Below are 17,512 nucleotides of genomic sequence, written 5' to 3' on the forward strand. Positions count from 1 at the left end.
CGAACAAATAATGCTAGCGAGACAGCTTTAGTATTAAGACCAGTAACTAAGTTAGATGTTGAAAAGGTAGTCATGTCTCTTAAGTCCTCAAGGGCTAAAGATATCTATGGTATAGACAGCTTTTATTGAAACAAATGAGTTGCTCAATAGTTAACACTTTAACACATATTATTAATAGTTCATTAGATCGAGGGAGATTCCCCACCTCTTGGAAACCGACGGTTGTGGCCCCTATATTTAAAGGAGGCGACCCCCGTTTAACCAGCAATTATAGGCCAATTAGAGTCCTCCCCAAAAAAAACTGGTGGCTAAACAAATTATTGACCATTTTAATAATAGTCCTTTTCAATTACATCCGATGCAGTTCGGCTTTAGGATAAATCATTCAACAGAAACGGCTACTTGTTATTTTATTGAAAAGGTAAAGGCATTAATGGATAAAGGTGGAGTGCTAGGGGCTGTATTTCTTAATTTACAGAAAGCGTTTGATACTGTAAATCATAATATTCTTTTACATAAATTACTCAATTTTATTTTTTCGACAAAATCTGTAAATTTAGTTGAATCTTATCTCCTTGTTGTTTTATTGAAAAGGTTAAAGGCATTAATGGATAAAGGTGGAGTGGTAGGGGCTGTATTTCTTGAATTACAGAAAGCGTTTGATACTGTAAATCATAATATTATTTTACATAAATTACTCAATTTAAATTTTTCGACAAAATCTGTAAATTTAATTGAATCTTATCTCTCTTCTCGTTCCCAGGTAGTAAAAATTGATAAGTATACATCCAATTCACTATGCCTTTCAACTGGTGTTCCACAAGGGTCCATATTGGGGCCAATTCTCTTTAGCATGTATATTAGTGATTTACCCATGGTGTGTCAAAAATGTAATATCATAATGTATGCTGACGATACAGTCATATTCACGCATGGTAAAAATGCAGAAGAGGTTGCAAATAAGTTGACAGATGTTCTGGCAAAAATCATATCCTGGCTCAATCAGTGTTATCTGAAATTAAACGTGTCAAAAACAGCTTGTATGTTTTTTTCTAATGGACATAGTGTTGATATAAAACAGGATATTTTCATTTCGGGAGAGAGATTACAGGTTGTTTCGGAATATAAATACTTAGGGGTTAATTTGGACTCATGTATTGGTTTTAAAACGCATATAAAAAAGGTATGTAAAAAGGTCAAATTTAATTTTAGTAAATTTTCGGTTTATTAGAAACTCTTTATCAAATGAGGCTGAAAAGGTATATTTTCATTCTATGATTCTTTCTCATATTACTTATTGTCTGACAAGTTTGGTCCAATACACATGCTATAGTTCTAAAACCATTGGAATTATTGTACAAACAAGCACTTAAAATTTTAGATTAAAAAAACAGTTTTCAGTTCACAATTGTCATATCTTAAATACATATAACTTGCTTAGCTGGGAAAACATCACTAAGTTTAAAAATGTTTGTTTAGTTTATAAGATTAGGCATGGTTTAGCTCCTCCTCCTCTGGTTGATTTTATTAAATTTAAATCTATTGAAAAGCTAAAGCTGATTGCATAATTCCACATAGAAAAACCTCGTTTGGTCAAGCTGTTTTTTCATTCAGAGCATCACATCAGTGGAATTCAATACCACAATCAATTAGAGAATGTACATAATTTAACTCATTTAAGCATAATTTTAAGAAATGGCTTCTTCATAACCAACAATGTGAACACTAATGTTGTTTATATATCTTAATAAGCTGCTTTCTATTTTAATTTTTTAATACATATTTCTTTATTTTTTTTTATTGTCAGTTTGTATAATTTGTTTAATTTTTGGTTGAATTTCGTTGTTATTGTTTTTTCTATTTTGTTTCTTTTTTTTTTCCCTCTAGTTTTTTTGGCCTAGTAACATCGGGCAAAGGGACTACCAATGAAAACTAGCCTTTGGGCTAATTTGGGTACATTTACATTCACGAATGTTGATTAATGTAAATTTTGTGAAATAAAATAAATAAATAAATAGTTTCAGTTTGGTGGTCTCGGTTTTAATGTGATTAGGTTACATCGATTCAACCCTTGCAGTGTATCATTATGAATGATTTCTCTTGCAGACCGAACCGTTTCAGAAGCCAGTGTCACTAGAACAGCACCCGGATTATGCCGAGTATATATTTCACCCCATGGACCTGTGCACTCTAGAGAAGGTAGATCAGGCCAAGCTTTCTGTATTACAAGTGTCCAGGTATTTTTTGTGTTGATTTTGAAGAGTATATCTATTGTTTAATCATGAAAACCTAATAAACATCTTTTTGTTGATAGTTTAGATTGAGGCCACTGTATGTGCCTAAAGGTAGAAAAAAATAATGTAACTGAGAAATATGTTTCTGTAGAATATCAAGAAGAAAATGTATGGTTGCACAGAAGCATTTTTGGCTGACATGAAGTGGATTCTACACAACTGTATCATATATAATGGAGGTTAGTGCTGGACTCTGAAATCAGTGTGCATGTATCTTGACTCATATCTGTACATTCATGAAGTTTCACTGGCTCTATTTCAGGAAACCATAAGCTAACGGCAACTGCTAAAGTTATTGTCAAGATCTGTGAACATGAGGTGAGTATCCTAATCCTTATAATATATAAAGCAAGTTATACAATCTGATTCATTACCGTTCAGAAGTTTGGGTCTGTAAGATTTGATTTAATGTTGAAAGTCTCTTTATGCTCAGAAATACTGCATTTATTTGATAAAAAATACAGTAAAGCAACTATTATTACAATATAAATTAACTTAATACATTTTCTGTTTGAATATATTTTAAAATGTCATTTATTCCTGTGATGTAAAGCTGAATTTTCAGCATCATTACTCCAGTCTTTAGTGTCACATGATCCTTCAGAAATCATTCTGATATGCTAATGTGCTGCTCAAGAAACATTTTTAATTGTTATCAGTGTTGAAAACCGTTGTGCTGCTTAATATTTTTATGAAGACTAATACATTTTTTCAGGGTTCTTTGATAAATAGAAAGTTTGAAAGAACAGCATTTATTCGGGAAAAAGGAAATCTTTTGTAACATTATAAATGCCATTACTGTCGGTTTTTGAATGTCGATGAATGCATCCTTGCTGAAAAAAACATTAAATTCTTTCAAAAAAATAGGCTTTTACAAGCCCCAAACTTTTGAATGGTAGAATATGTATAATTGCACAAATTTATTTATGTAAAGCTGGTCCTAGATAAAAATTTATAGTATTAATAAATCATCCACAGATGAATGAAATTGAGGTTTGTCCAGAGTGCTACCTGTCTGCCTGTCAGAAGAGGGACAACTGGTTCTGTGAACCTTGTGTAAGAAGATGACCTTTTTAATATAATTTTGTAATACATTTTTTTTAAATCCTCTAGTTAAATATCTGGGCTGTATTTCATGGTCATATTTGTTGTTTTCATGTAGTCTCAGCCTCATCCTTTAGTGTGGGCCAAACTGAAAGGTTTTCCCTTCTGGCCCGCTAAAGCCCTGAGGGACAAGGACGGTCAGGTGGACGCACGGTTCTTTGGCCAGCATGACAGGTGAGTCTGTTAATAACATTTACAAAATATATAAACAACAACATTTAGCAAATCAAATCTAATCTAAATCAAATTCTAATTTTGGCTACAATTGCTATTGTGTTTAGTCTGTATAGTTTTACGTTTTAAAAAATGGGTTAACATTACTGTTATTGTATTAGTAGAAATAAAAAAACAACATTTTTTTTTAGTCTGTATAGTTTTACGTTTTAAAAAATGGGTTAACATTACTGTTATTGTATTAGTAGAAATAAAAAAACAACATTTTTTTTTAGTCTGTATAGTTTTACGTTTTAAAAAATGGGTTAACATTACTGTTATTGTATTAGTAGAAATAAAAAAAAAAATATTTTTTATATAAAATAATAAATTGATTTATTTTAGACAACATTTTCAGGGAAAATGCATAAATCTCAAGAATATCATGAAAAAAATGTTATTTTAAAATTTTAAATTAAAGAGGATAGTTCACCTAAATTGAAAATTCTGTCATTAATTACTCACTCTCGTGTTGTTCTAAACCCGTAAGACCTCCGTTCATCTTCGGAACACAAATTAAGATATTTTTGATGAATTCTGAGAGCTGCACAGCTGACACAGAACAGCATTCGTTGTTTATGTATGTGATACTCTCCAAAATGGCGCCAGGGTCACGCGAAGGAGACAAATTGTTGAATAAAGTCGTTATTTCTGTTTTCTTTGAGCACAAAATGTATTCTCGTAGCTTCGTAAAATTACGGTTGAACCCCTGATGTCACATGGATTATTTTACTGTCTATGGGAGGGTCAGAAAGCTCTCAGAATTCATCAAAAATATCTTAATTTGTGTTCCGATGATGAACGGAGGTCTTACGGGTTTACAACGACATGAGGGTAAGTAATTAATTAATGACAGAATTTTCATTTTTGGGTGAACTATCCCTTTAAGTATTTCTTCATCTATATTTATATGTAGGCCTACATTCCAGTTTAATAATTCTTAATGGTTATTGTATCAAGGACTCGTTGTACTCACAACAACATCAATATTACCATGGAATTTTACTGCCATACACAATTTTTATATGCATTAAAATATGTGCTTCCCCCTCATTTGGCTTTCAGAGCCTGGGTGCCCATAAACAACTGTTACCTCATGTCTAAGGAGATCCCCTTCTCTGTGAAGAAGACCAAAAGCATCTTCAACAGCGCCATGCAAGAAATGGAGGTCTACGTGGAAAACGTGCGCAAGAAATACGGCGTGTTCAACTACGCCCCATTCCGGACACCTTTCACACCCAACAACCAGTTCCAAATGCTGCAGGACCCTAATAACCCTAAAAAAGGCACGGTGAAGCCTGAGAAACCGGACAAAGTCAAGTTCAGCTTCGACATGACCGCATCCCCCAAGATGCTCTTGAGTAAGTCAGGAGGGGCGGGGCAGCGGATCTCTGTGACAGACGTACCCAGATCACCAATGAGTACCAACTCTTCAGTCCACACGGGGTCAGACCTCGAGCAGGACGAACGAGGGGCGAGAGTGTCATCGAGTCACTATAGCGGCGGTGAAGACTCAATGGATTATACAGGTGATTAATTAGATTTAATGCCTTAAAATGGCTAGTGTTTTGTTTTACCATTAATAGTGGGTGATTAAAGTTTTAAAGTTTTGCCCACAGCGTCTCCTGCGTCTCTAAAGACAAGCAACAGCCCCAAGCCTCTCCTGCCCACGCCGGTTAAACAGGAAAGGAGTTCAGGCACGGGAGGCATACTTAACCTCAATCTGGGTGAGTCTCGAAACAACCTGAGGCCTACAGAAATGACCACTGCTCTCTGATCCTTTATTTCTCCATGTTTGTTGAATATTTGTGTTGGATGTATTCCCTCAGATCGCATTAAAGCTGAAATGGACCTGAAGGAGTTGAGTGAGACTGTACAACAACAACAGCAGCAACAGCAGCAGCAAGGGACCTCGATTCTCCTCACCTCTCCCAAAAAACCTACTAGGAGTTTGGATAAAACTATAGAGAGCTGCAAAGCTCAGCTGGGTAATTAACACGTGCACACACGCAAATTAACAGTAAACCTCAAAAATGACCATCTGCTTTTTTTTGGCAACCTTGGTTTCGGAAATGTATATCATAAAGTGAATATCATAAAGTTCATATACCATAAAGTTAAGATGAAAAATATTTGCAATATTTGATTTCGAGCAGCAAAAATATGAATATTATATTTACTACATGGTTTACAGCGTTCAGAATTGAACTGAGAATGTGTTTTAAATTCTAGTGCAATTCTTCAATTTGAGGTAGCATTGAAATGTAAATATTAAAGAAGTAGAATTAAGATTAAAGGGTTAGTTCACCCCAAAATGAAAATTCTGTCATTAAGTACTCACCCTCATGTCGTTCCAAACCCGTAAGACGTTCGATCATCTTCAGAACACAAATTAAGATATTTTTGATGAAATCCGAGAGCTTTCTGACCCTGCATAGACAGACAGCAACACAACTGACACGTTCAAGGCCTAGAAAGATAGTAAGGACATCATTAAAATAGTCCATGTGATGTCAGTGGTTCAACCTTAATGTTATGAAGCTACGAGAATACTTTTTGTGTGCAAAGAAAACAAAAATAATGACTTAATTCAACAATTTCTTCTCTTCCGTGTCAGTCTTGGACGCACGTCCCTTTAATTTTAATTCAAATTAATCCTATATAATAAGTGTAATATTAAAATGAGGAAAGCTTGTCAAAACAATTTTTTAATGTTGGTTTGACAGCCTTGTTTGAAAGAATAAATTCTAGATGTTTTACAGGCCTATGGACAAACAAGTTTATAAACCAGGGTAGAAGAAATCTTCATTTCCCAGATTGCCATTAACTGCCCTTAAATTTCTCTTCCTGTTATTCCAATTCAGATTCCAGTTTAACTTCCTGCTGGTTAACACCTCAGTTCAAATTCCAATTTATGAATTGAAAGGGAGCCAGTTCTCTAATTCTACACTTTGCACAACCGTAACATAATTTTTTATGAGGCGATAAACTACACTTACAACTCCCATAAAGCATTGTGAATGATAATCTAATCTGTCTGGGTTTTTGTGTGGTTTTATTGTCTTATCAGAAAACACTACTACTGTTTTTATGCTCAACCCTACAGAATTCTGTATAGATTAGCATTTGATAATTAGCTAGCAATTTAACTACCCTAGTGGGGGATATATATATATATATATATATATATATGTATATATATATATATCATATTTGAAATAAATTTATTTTGTGCTAAGTATACTACAAATACTTTTTCATATTTATGTGCTTAATAAAAATACCCTGCAATTGTACTTTAGATATACTAAACTGATATACTTGAAGTCTGCTAAATTGGAGCAGCTAATTTTGTGCTTAATGCACTTTAATTGTGCAGAAGTATTGCTGAAGTCCAGCTAAAGATATATTGAAGTATATTTGATTGTGCTAAAGTGCAATTATTGCAAGTTTACTTCAGGTACACTTTAAATATCTTGCATTTAAAGACTGATATTATGAAGAGATCATACAATCCTTAATAATAGTGGTATTAAAACACAATTTAGGCTTAATATTAAGTAATGTGCATTGTGCAATAAAGAAATACTCCAAATAGAGTTTAATTATAATTTTATATTAGTGATTATTAAGAGATATATGTCAATAAATGTTAATGGATTTGAAGTATACTTAGTATGAAATAAATGTATTTTAAATAAATTATGGCATAGTTTTTTTTACTAGGGTGCTGGCTACTATTAACTAAAGTTATGTAGGTAACCTGCAAATATTGCCTAGATTTGTTTCACTTATTGGTGATTGGTGGATTATGCTTCAAGAATTATGCATTATGTATTACTAGTAATCTTGTACTTCACAGGGAATAGAAAACTGTTAGTTCTAATAATACTTCACAATATTACAAATATTTTTGATCAAATAAATAGAGGATAGGTGAGCATAAGAGACTTCTTTTTCAAAAATGTGGAAAAACCTTACCAACCCCAACCTTTTAAACGCTGCTGTATGTCTGAAATCCAGCTTTTGAGCTTATGCAGTCTATCAAATTAAAACTGAAAAGAATGTCTCTTTTTCTATCCACAGGGATCAATGAGATCTCAGATGATGTGTATCGCGGTGTTGAGCACAGTGACTCGGACGACTCGGACAAATCTGACTCCAGCGACAGCGAATACATGTCTGAGGATGAACAGAAGCCTAAGAACAATAACCACAACAACAGTGTCCACAAAGACTCCAAAAAGAGACCCAGACCTCCATCCGCTCAAGGACAAGACCAAGACGCTGCCCCATCAACAGCTGGAGGAACACCAGGTGTAGACAAGAAATCCTCAGATCCCCAGACCAAAGAGAAGTTAAGCAGTGGCGTGGAGAAAGACTCCCAGGAGAAGAGCAAACCGCTGCAGCAGACCCAGAAGGAGAGGTCACAGCCTGGGCAGGACGCTCGGCCTGCTGGATCAGAGCTGGATGTAGACTCTGACTCCGAGCGGGAGCTGGTGATTGACCTCGGTGAAGAACAAGGTGGGAGGGAAAAGAAGAAAGCCAAGCGAGAGACCCCATCAGCCCCCATCTCCACAACTAAAGATCAGACAGGCATTAAAACAGATGGTAGGTACCTAACAGTTTGGATTTTGTTTCTGTAAAAACATTATGTTTAGAATTTCTAATCTGTATCTTTGTTCTTCTCTATGTCTAGGTAAAACTTCTGCATCTACCAGCATATCAGCTCCTTCATCCACAGATAACACTTCATCTTCCTTCAATCCCGGTCCAAAAGATGCAGCCGCATCAGCCATCAAGCCTCCAGCCACCGTCGCAACTGCATCTACCACTCAAGCCACCTCCACCTCGGCTGTTCAACCCATGTCTGCTGTCCCAGTCGCTTCCAATGGGGTGAAAAAACAGCGCCCTCTGCTGCCTAAGGAGAGCACACAGCCGGCCCAGCGGCCTGCGGCGTGGAATCCAGCTGGTGCTAAATTTCAGACGTCGTCTCAGAAGATGCAGAGACAGCAACAACAAGGTGAGACGGTTCCTCAGAGCCAAGCGCAGCCCCAGACCTCAGCCAACAACTCCAGCACACGCTACCAGACCAGACAGTCCGTCAAAGGTAAATACTTGACAGTGCAGACATTTGATTCCCATAAGAATTAAAATTTTATATATATGTGTGTGTGTGTGTGTGTGTGCAGTATATATTGTTTTTATAAGAAATAAACTTTTATGTTTTTAATAGATTTTTGAAATTAATTAATTAATTGTTTTCTGATCTAGACGAATACCCCTAGATAAAAAAAACTCCCTGCCCTAAATTAATCTATATAAATCTATTTAAGATATAAAATGATAATAATAAAAAATATATATGAAGAGTTTATTTGCAAAAACGGATGAATTCATAAATCATGTTTTTTATTGTGTTATCATGTTTTTATTGTGTTAGTTAGCTGTATTTTTTTTAGCTATTATTATTTAATCGAAACGACACAACTGCAGTTTGATTGATATTAATTGGAATGCAGCATAAAAAAAAAACCATGATTTTTGAACATCTTTTTGAGTTATCTGTTTTTGCAAATGAACTCTTCATATATATATATATAGTTTTGGATTGTTATAAATATTTTGACAAACTTTTTTATAATCTAGATGAATATATCTAATCTGTTTTTATTTATTGACTATAATTTGTATTATAACGTTTAGATTAATAATGTTTAGTTAGATTTTTAAAATTCGGATATAAAAATGTATATCTAAAACAAATAGATTTCTCCTGTAGTACTCAAATCCTTTGCTCTAGTCTACAGAAATGACATAAACGGTGAGACCTCTAGGCCGACTGGGAGCTAGTGTCAGCACACCATATAAAATAAATCACATCTTTATTTCACTTATAAATCTTATAAACATCTTATAAGCCACAACTTTATGTGGACATCATGGCTCATCATCTGTCCATCCTTGTGAGGCTAATGACAATTTTAAAGCTCAAATAATACATTCTTTTATGAAAAAAAAAAAATTAAGTACGTGCTTTTACCAAAAAAAAAAAAAGTATATACTGTATAGTTTCACATTCCAGCTTCACATTCTTCCAAAAGTGATTTCTGCTTTTAAAAACAACTACGACAACAACTACTATAAAACTGAAAGACAAGACGAATGTATTTTCTGTGGTGATCGACATTATGCAGCTCAATTTGTCTTGAACCCATAATGTTGGCTCAAGGTGGCATGAATCTTTTCTCGTTTCACCAGCTGTTCAACACAAAGACACCTCACCTGTTAACGTGGGCTCTGGTGCGTCCACTTCCAGTCTGGCTGGAGACTTCCTCACCCCTCCGGCCTCTGCTGATGTCGCCGCTGATATCGCCAAGTACACCACTAAGGTGAGTCAGATATTCACTCACTTCTGATGTAAAGACTGTTCAATCAAAAAATTCCGTTAAATAGCATATATAGTACAATGAAGCAATAAAAAGCAATAGAGCATTTTTAAATAGTCTGTTTTCAAACACAAAGCCTGCAGCATTTGCAGGCCATAGATACAGCTCCCTGTGCTGTAATTCCGGAAAATCATTCAGAAAACCATTATTAAAAAATTATACATAAATACAGTATATACATTCTAGTGTGTAAATTCATTATATGGAATGAATCAAGATGGTTTTTGGATAATGATTTGAATTGATCCTTGATTAATTCTTCTGCTGAACTACTGGTACTTAAATTGTGCCTAAATATATTTTTTTTTAAATGATGAATTTGGCTGTTGTCTGTGTTTTCCATCATAATGGCAGGTGATGGACGTGATCAAGGGAACAATGACAGAGATCTACAATGATCTCTCTAAGAGCACGACGGGGAACACCATTGCAGAGGTTTGTGCTTTTATGTCATTTCTGCTTGATTTTATTCCACCATTCATACTCTTTCTCAATATGTATTTTATAAAAAATTACATTTATAGGTTGCAGGCTGACAGATTGAATTTCTATAATGGCAGTAGTTTATGGTTCTCTTGGTTGACGTTCCCTGTGGATTTTGTTGCAGATCCGGCGGTTGAGGATTGAGATTGAGAAACTCCAGTGGTTGCATCAGCAGGAGCTGTCAGAGATGAAACATAACCTCGGTAACTCTCCTTTATGACTTACAATAGCTCTGCAAACTGCTTTATGGTAGTTTTCTGATAGCAAATGCTTTTATTATCCAATGCAATGTAGAGAACATTTACAGAGAGCAGATCACTGAACTCCTTTCCTACATGTTCTAGATGAGCAAGCCAGAGCTTCAGCCACTGATATATCACTATTGTGTGTGTGTGTGTGTGTGTAGAGCTGACCATGGCTGAAATGAGGCAGAGTCTGGAGCAGGAGAGAGAGCGGCTGGTGTCAGAGGTGAAGAAACAGATGGAGATGGAGAAACAGCAGGCGGTGGACGAGACCAAGAAGAAGCAGTGGTGTGCCAACTGCAAGAAAGAGGCCATTTTCTACTGCTGCTGGAACACAAGTTACTGCGACTACCCCTGCCAGCAGGCACACTGGCCCGAACACATGAAATCCTGCACACAGTCAGGTAACCAGTTCTACACCTTACTCTCTTTTTCCATTTTTGGCTTTTTACACTCTTAACAATAAAGGTTCCGTGAAGAACCTTTATCATCAATGAAGACTTTCTAGTGCACTAAAGGTTCTTTATAATGGAATAATCAATATGTTCTTCACACTAAGTGGTTCTTTCAGTGGCAGTGCTATAAAAACCTGCTTTTGGAAGTTTTATTTCCAAGAGTGTACCACTTTTAGCAAAAGACTAGAAGAGAGAGGACAAGAAATGACGGGGATCAAGAAACAGGCCAGATTCAAACTTTTATTGCCCAGATTAGCACCAAAGCTCAGTGTGTAAATAACACCAAATGCTCTCTGAAACTCTGAATGGCTAATAGCATATTAACATACCACTCACACTGTTTCTCCAGCGTATACTGTGCACAGAATGCCAATTATTTTATACATGGAATGGAATATATTTGGCAAAATAGTGCAGTATACATTGAATTTTCATTTCCAGCGTAGTGCAGTGTAATTGTCTCTTATTATTATTATTTTACTTGTTGTAGTGTGATTAGAATATTATTTAAGTGATGTTAAGACATTTTACATAAATTAGAAAATACTAAATCACAAATTTTAACTCCAAAAAGATAACTGAAAGCCACTCACATCATTGAATAGGTACTATTTTACTATTATTTATTTATTTTTATTTTTACCATTTTATTTACCATTTACTATAGACCCTTTTCAAGTTAGGGTCAAGTTTCTTTGAAGTGGTTGTCATATTTGGATAAAGTTCTGTAATGGTAAATAAAACCTTTAACATATATCATTTTTGCATTCCATTTTGCCTCAATACCAAAAGAAAATAATCCACAAATCCACAGCTGTTGTATTAGAAACACTCACGCAACAGTGTTAACCTATGTGTGTGTGTGTGTGTGTGTGTGTGTGTGTGATTTAATGCCAAGGTAATAAAACACAAAAGTATAGTGTTATAAATGTACTTTATATTTTAAAAAAATGTAAATATATAAAAACTTGCTAGATTTACAATGTTAATAACTGTAAAAATGCATCAGAACAGTCTGTGAAAAGAGTCCATTTTTTTAACTAGTAGGCAGTATACACTGTGCAGTATTCAGTATGTAAGCTAGGATTCCATTCTAAACATAGCCACTTTCTGTTTTCTTTTGCATTTATTACTGAATAGCAATTGAGTTATAGCTTTCTCTTTTTCATCTCCTCAGCCACGGCATCTCAGCAGGAAACTGAAGCAGAAGCCAGTTCAGAATCAGCCGGAAAACCTGTAGGACAGTCCCCTAAAACCCAACCTTCACCAACCGGAGAAAGAACATCACCCGCAAACCGAGGAGCCTCCCCTTCCTCGGACAGCACTAAAGGCAGCTCCTCCGTGGCCGTCTCATAACCCGAGTGTGAAATCTTTTTATCATCAGAACGGTGCCATTCAAAGAGAGTCAGATGTTCACACCAAAGGACCTTGACTCATTTCGTACAGACTGTTCCTTGTTCAGTGTGATCATGACATGGTGTCACTTCCTGTTCACTACATCCAACACAACATTAGGGTAATGCCTATAAACATTTGATTCATTTCTACGTACATTTCGTATTTGAATTTGTGACTTGTTTAGTACAAAGACAGAAACACCCTTTGATATAAAATATGCAGCTGTAAAACTGTTGTCCTTTTTTTTTATACATATCAACTTTTGTAAACTTCAACAAATGTGTTTGATCAATATAATTTTTTTTTCTCTAAATGTGAAAGATGCACTTAGAAGTGCCTCCGAAAGAGTAAGTTCATTTTATCAAATGAAGAGCGTGTTTGTACAAGGTCAAAAACTTATGGAATATGATTGTTAGTACTAATGGATTGTCACTACGTTTTGGGGGGGGGGGGCGGTCAAAGATTTAATTCTTTAATATCTTTCACTTATGAAAGGCTTCTTGACAAAGAAATAAACAAAAACAAGCAAAAGTCTAGAGGAGTAAAAGAAAAGATTATACTTATTGTGGGCATGTTTCTTTTTTTCTCTTGTCTTGTGGACTCTCTTGTTTACATACTGTAAATACAAAAGAATAAGCAGAGATGATATCTGTAAGAAAAATAAAGTCTTCATGAGACAAATCTTTGGTATTTTACACATATGTATCAAGAATAGCTGTCTATGCATTTCCCTTACTGTAACACTTTAGTTTAGGGACCAATTCAACTTTGGTAATCAGCATACATATTACTAACATATTGGCTGTTTATTAGTACTTATAAAGCACATGTTAATGCATTATTTTGCATTACCATATTTTAGATCCCTTAACCCTACCCTATTCTCAAACTTAACAACTTATCTTACTAACTTATAATAATCAGCAAATTTGGAGTTTATTCAGACAAAAGTCGTTAATAGTGAAAATTGGTCCCCAAACTAAAGTGTGACTTCCCTGACACATTCTTTGTTTGTTTGATATATATTTCTACATCAATAATTATTTATTATTAAAAAAAATTATTTAGCGTACATCAATAAAATCTAATTTTAACATAAATACAATTCCTTCAATATATTACCAAATAAAAGCAATGAGACGGAAAGACTCTTATTTTGCCAAGTATTTTGCCACTTTTCCTGCGTATCTGTACGTGATGACGTAAGACGCCCAAAGAACAAACCGACGCATGATCTGAGAGAAAGAGGTAAAACTCGGCTGAGACACCTCAAATACCGTTAGATATTCTTCCTTTTCTTTTATTCTATAAACTAATGACGCAGAGTGATATGTTATGACAACGTCGTTAAAGCGTTTGTCCCATTGGGAATGGTTTATTTTAAACGAGTGCGCTGAAATGAACGGTTAGCCCCGGCCGCTAACGGAAGCTGCTGCTGCTGTTGATGTTTTATGGGACAAAGAATTAGCTAGGCTTGTCTTATATTTCGTCGGTACTCTGGTCTATGAGGTCGGTGTTTGAGGTTTAATACGTATATTCATTTTAACCTTCTTGTTTTAATAAGTAACGTTATCGGTAAATACGTCTGTTATAAGGGTTATAGTGTGGAAGGCGAGGCCTGGATGTAGAAGAGCAGCTGAGGCGGTGTTTGCCTCAAGGGCTGTGTCTCAAAACCCTGCGAGCTGCCTAAAAAGAAAGCATTTTGGGCGTCAAAGGCGCATTCGAGTCAAACGTGCTTATAATTAAAATTACTTCGAATAGAATGCTGTCTAGGTAGGGCAACTTGTTAGGTTTTAAGGCACAGACAAAGTGACTGACATTATTGCTGTCTTTCTCAGCATCTGCTTAGCTGTCTTGAGACTCTGGCTGGCTTAATGCCATTACGATGTATTACAGCTCCATTCCTCTTCATAGTTTATGTCACACTATGAAGTCTTTTGTTGACAGGAAAGACTATATTTATTTATTAAAATCAAGAATATTGTGTTTTGTTGATTGGTTGTTTTTGGATGGACGGATAGAAGAGGAAATGTGAGATTTAATATCCGTGATACACTCCCTTAGGATTCACCCATGTGATTAAATACGTTCATTGCAGTGCTTATGTTTCTTTATACTCTGTCAAGTTTAATGTATGATAATAATTGAGCTTCCTTTATAGTAAAATATAAGTCAGACAGAATAAGTCTTATATTATTATAATATTATGTTGATCAATAATAGCCTAATATTATATGCCCTAGTTTCAACACTATTAATTTTCAGTCTGCGTCAGCAACACATGGTTTGCTCATCATGATGTCTCATTTATCTCTTGCTTCATTCTAGGACATGGCTGTGAACGTATATTCCACCTCAGTGACTAGCGACAATCTGAGTCGCCATGACATGCTCGCGTGGATCAATGAGTCTCTACAGATGAACTTTACCAAGATCGAGCTTTTATGTTCAGGTAGGGATATGCCGGTATCAAATTCTCATGTTGCGATTAATTGCTAATGCTTTTATCACGGTATACGGTATTATCGCGATATTGACAATTAGTTTTAAAAAAAGTGCTGTCATAATACAGTATAAAAGGTTTAATAACTTTTTTCTTATAACAAAAATAACTGAACATTTAAATGCAATAAAGCAATACAGAAAAATCTATAAAGTTAAAAGTTTTACACAGATTAAAGTGCAAAAGAACTATAAAGACCAATAGGTATCACTTTACAATAAGACCTCATTAGCTAGTTAATGCATTAACATTCACAATGAGCAATAGCAACATTTGCTACAGAAGTTATTAATCCTTGTTTAAAAAATACAAGTCTTAGTTCATGTTAGCTCATTAAATAACACAGTTGCAACTTTAGATTTTAACAACCTGTTATTAAATATTAGAATACCTAAGATTAATGAATGTTCAGAAGAATTTTTCATTGGCAGTTTAACTAATGAATTAACTAATGTTAACTAATGAAGCCCTAATGTAAAGTGTGACCGAACAATAAAGAATCAAAACACTTTCAAACAATATCTAGGGCATGTTGTAGTCCAGATTAAAATGTAAAAAAAGTTTGAAAATAAATAGCCTATTAAGTCTAAATATTTAAGTATTTGGCGCTGTGATGAACATACAGAGTGCAACAGCTGGGTTCTGAAAGTAAAAATTCCATTTCTTTCATAAGGAAATTTATGGAAATGTAAGGAAATAGCTGGTTGGTTTGGTTTCTGGCTTATATTGTTTTATCAAAGACTTCTTTTAAATCGCTATGTTAAAATGAATGGAAAAAATTACTTCCAGAACCAATGCTGCTAAAGAAATGGGCGTGCAATAATGCACTTTATAATAATGGATATGTTTTGGAGTAATGGAAGCATGTTTGTAATCTGATTTTCTCTACAGGTGCAGCCTACTGCCAGTTTATGGACATGCTGTTTCCAGGCTGCATACCTTTGAAGAAACTTAAATTTGGTGCAAAGTTAGAGCATGAATACATTCACAATTTTAAGATATTGCAGGCCGCCTTCAAGAGGATGGGCGTTGACAAAGTGAGTTGTTTAATTTCTTTTCCTCAAGCTTGTCTGCACAAGCAGTGTTTGTCTTTGAGCAAAACATTTTAGAGATTCATCAACAAGCCACTTAGGTTTATTAATTTCCATTTTATCAGAAAAATTATATTCACTAGAATGTGCTATCATTATTGGAGTTTGGAACCAATTATACCTTTTCTTTTTTTTGTTGTTGTTGTTGTTCCTTAATTTCACCAACAAAACAGTGACCCTAATAAATCCATGAAATAATATTTGAATGTGTTTTCCCCATCAGATTATCCCGGTTGACAAGTTGGTGAAGGGCAAATTTCAAGACAATTTTGAATTTGTTCAGTGGTTTAAGAAGTTCTTTGATGCCAATTACGACGGAAAAGACTATGATCCAGTGGAAGCGCGACAGGGCCAGGACACCATGCCTCCACCCAACCCCTCCATGTCTGCCCTCAGCAAACCCAAGAAGATCATGAATGCAGGTTGGTTACATTGCACCGGTTGTTTGCACCTCATAGTTTGATCTCAGCATTTAGGATTAGCCATACATTTTTATGTTTTTCACATCTGCCCAAAAAGGTCAGATATTCAGAACTACAGTAGCATTCAACAGTTTGTGGTCAGTAATATTGATGTTTTTTTCTTTTCTTTTTTTAAGGTTTATTTTGGCGTTTTTTGCCTTTATTACGATAGGACAGTGTAGAGGAGAAAGGAAGCGAAGAGGGAGAGAGTGAGGGGGGTGGGATCAGGAAAGGTCCTCCAGCTGGGATTTGAACTCTGGACACCCATAACGCAACAACATCACATGCAGTGTTAATTACGTTGACGAATAATTTTCGTCATAATGTTCGTCAACGAAATTTTTTTCACTGACGACAACGAGACGATAACGAACAAACTCTTTTTGAATGACAAAAACTATGATGAAAATATATTGACATTTTCGTCAACGAATAAAAACGAGATGAAAATGTTAGGGAGGGACGATTTGGGAAGAGATTCATTCAATTTCAGGACGAATCTGCTTCATAGTTAGGAGGTTAGATGCATACATGAACCAGCAGGACATAAGCTAAAATACACTTGCTGCACGTCACATAAAACGTTCAAAAATGTCAATATGTGGGAGTAAGAGAAGAACAGACATATGGATAAATCTGACGACGCAAGAGAGAACTCAATTCGGTCCGGTTTTCTGAGCGCAGACACTGAAGCATACACACAGAAAGCACGTCTCACAGCCATAGACTGTATGCTCACAGCGCGCGAGTAGGCCTACTCTTTCACGTCGCATGAACGGAGAATTACACACAAAATGATGTCGAATTGTCAGTTTTGAC

The 17,512-nt window shown here is 35.2% G+C and overlaps 2 protein-coding genes across 8 annotated transcripts in view; both read left to right on the plus strand.

Annotated features, from left to right (window-relative positions):
- Window positions 1-13,319, plus strand: part of LOC107727017 (protein kinase C-binding protein 1-like) — a 30,859-nt gene extending 17,540 nt beyond the window's left edge. For all 6 annotated transcript variants that reach the window (XM_016536760.1, XM_016536759.1, XM_016536764.1 and 3 more), the window contains exons 6-20: window positions 2,107-2,199; window positions 2,386-2,473; window positions 2,557-2,612; window positions 3,273-3,350; window positions 3,457-3,572; window positions 4,677-5,140; window positions 5,231-5,338; window positions 5,441-5,599; window positions 7,698-8,222; window positions 8,311-8,721; window positions 9,873-10,003; window positions 10,415-10,495; window positions 10,668-10,746; window positions 10,950-11,189; window positions 12,418-13,319. In XM_016536760.1, coding sequence (XP_016392246.1) covers window positions 2,107-2,199; window positions 2,386-2,473; window positions 2,557-2,612; window positions 3,273-3,350; window positions 3,457-3,572; window positions 4,677-5,140; window positions 5,231-5,338; window positions 5,441-5,599; window positions 7,698-8,222; window positions 8,311-8,721; window positions 9,873-10,003; window positions 10,415-10,495; window positions 10,668-10,746; window positions 10,950-11,189; window positions 12,418-12,596 — 2,808 coding nt within the window. In that variant the 3' untranslated portion in view covers window positions 12,597-13,319. The remainder of the gene's footprint in view (window positions 1-2,106; window positions 2,200-2,385; window positions 2,474-2,556; window positions 2,613-3,272; window positions 3,351-3,456; window positions 3,573-4,676; window positions 5,141-5,230; window positions 5,339-5,440; window positions 5,600-7,697; window positions 8,223-8,310; window positions 8,722-9,872; window positions 10,004-10,414; window positions 10,496-10,667; window positions 10,747-10,949; window positions 11,190-12,417) is intronic.
- A 494-nt stretch (window positions 13,320-13,813) lies between these two features.
- Window positions 13,814-17,512, plus strand: part of LOC107727025 (microtubule-associated protein RP/EB family member 1-like) — a 9,983-nt gene continuing 6,284 nt past the window's right edge. The window contains exons 1-4 of one of the 2 annotated variants that reach the window (XM_016536776.1): window positions 13,814-13,886; window positions 14,967-15,090; window positions 16,033-16,178; window positions 16,456-16,654. In XM_016536776.1, coding sequence (XP_016392262.1) covers window positions 14,970-15,090; window positions 16,033-16,178; window positions 16,456-16,654 — 466 coding nt within the window. In that variant the 5' untranslated portion in view covers window positions 13,814-13,886; window positions 14,967-14,969. Of the gene's footprint in view, window positions 13,887-14,964; window positions 15,091-16,032; window positions 16,179-16,455; window positions 16,655-17,512 lie in introns of both variants that reach the window. The other variant, XM_016536777.1, reaches the window with a different exon arrangement.

The sequence above is a fragment of the Sinocyclocheilus rhinocerous genome, unplaced genomic scaffold (genome assembly GCF_001515625.1).
Source record: "Sinocyclocheilus rhinocerous isolate Xijiao unplaced genomic scaffold, SAMN03320098_v1.1 scaffold666, whole genome shotgun sequence".
In the NCBI taxonomy this organism is placed as follows: Eukaryota; Metazoa; Chordata; class Actinopteri; order Cypriniformes; family Cyprinidae; genus Sinocyclocheilus; species Sinocyclocheilus rhinocerous.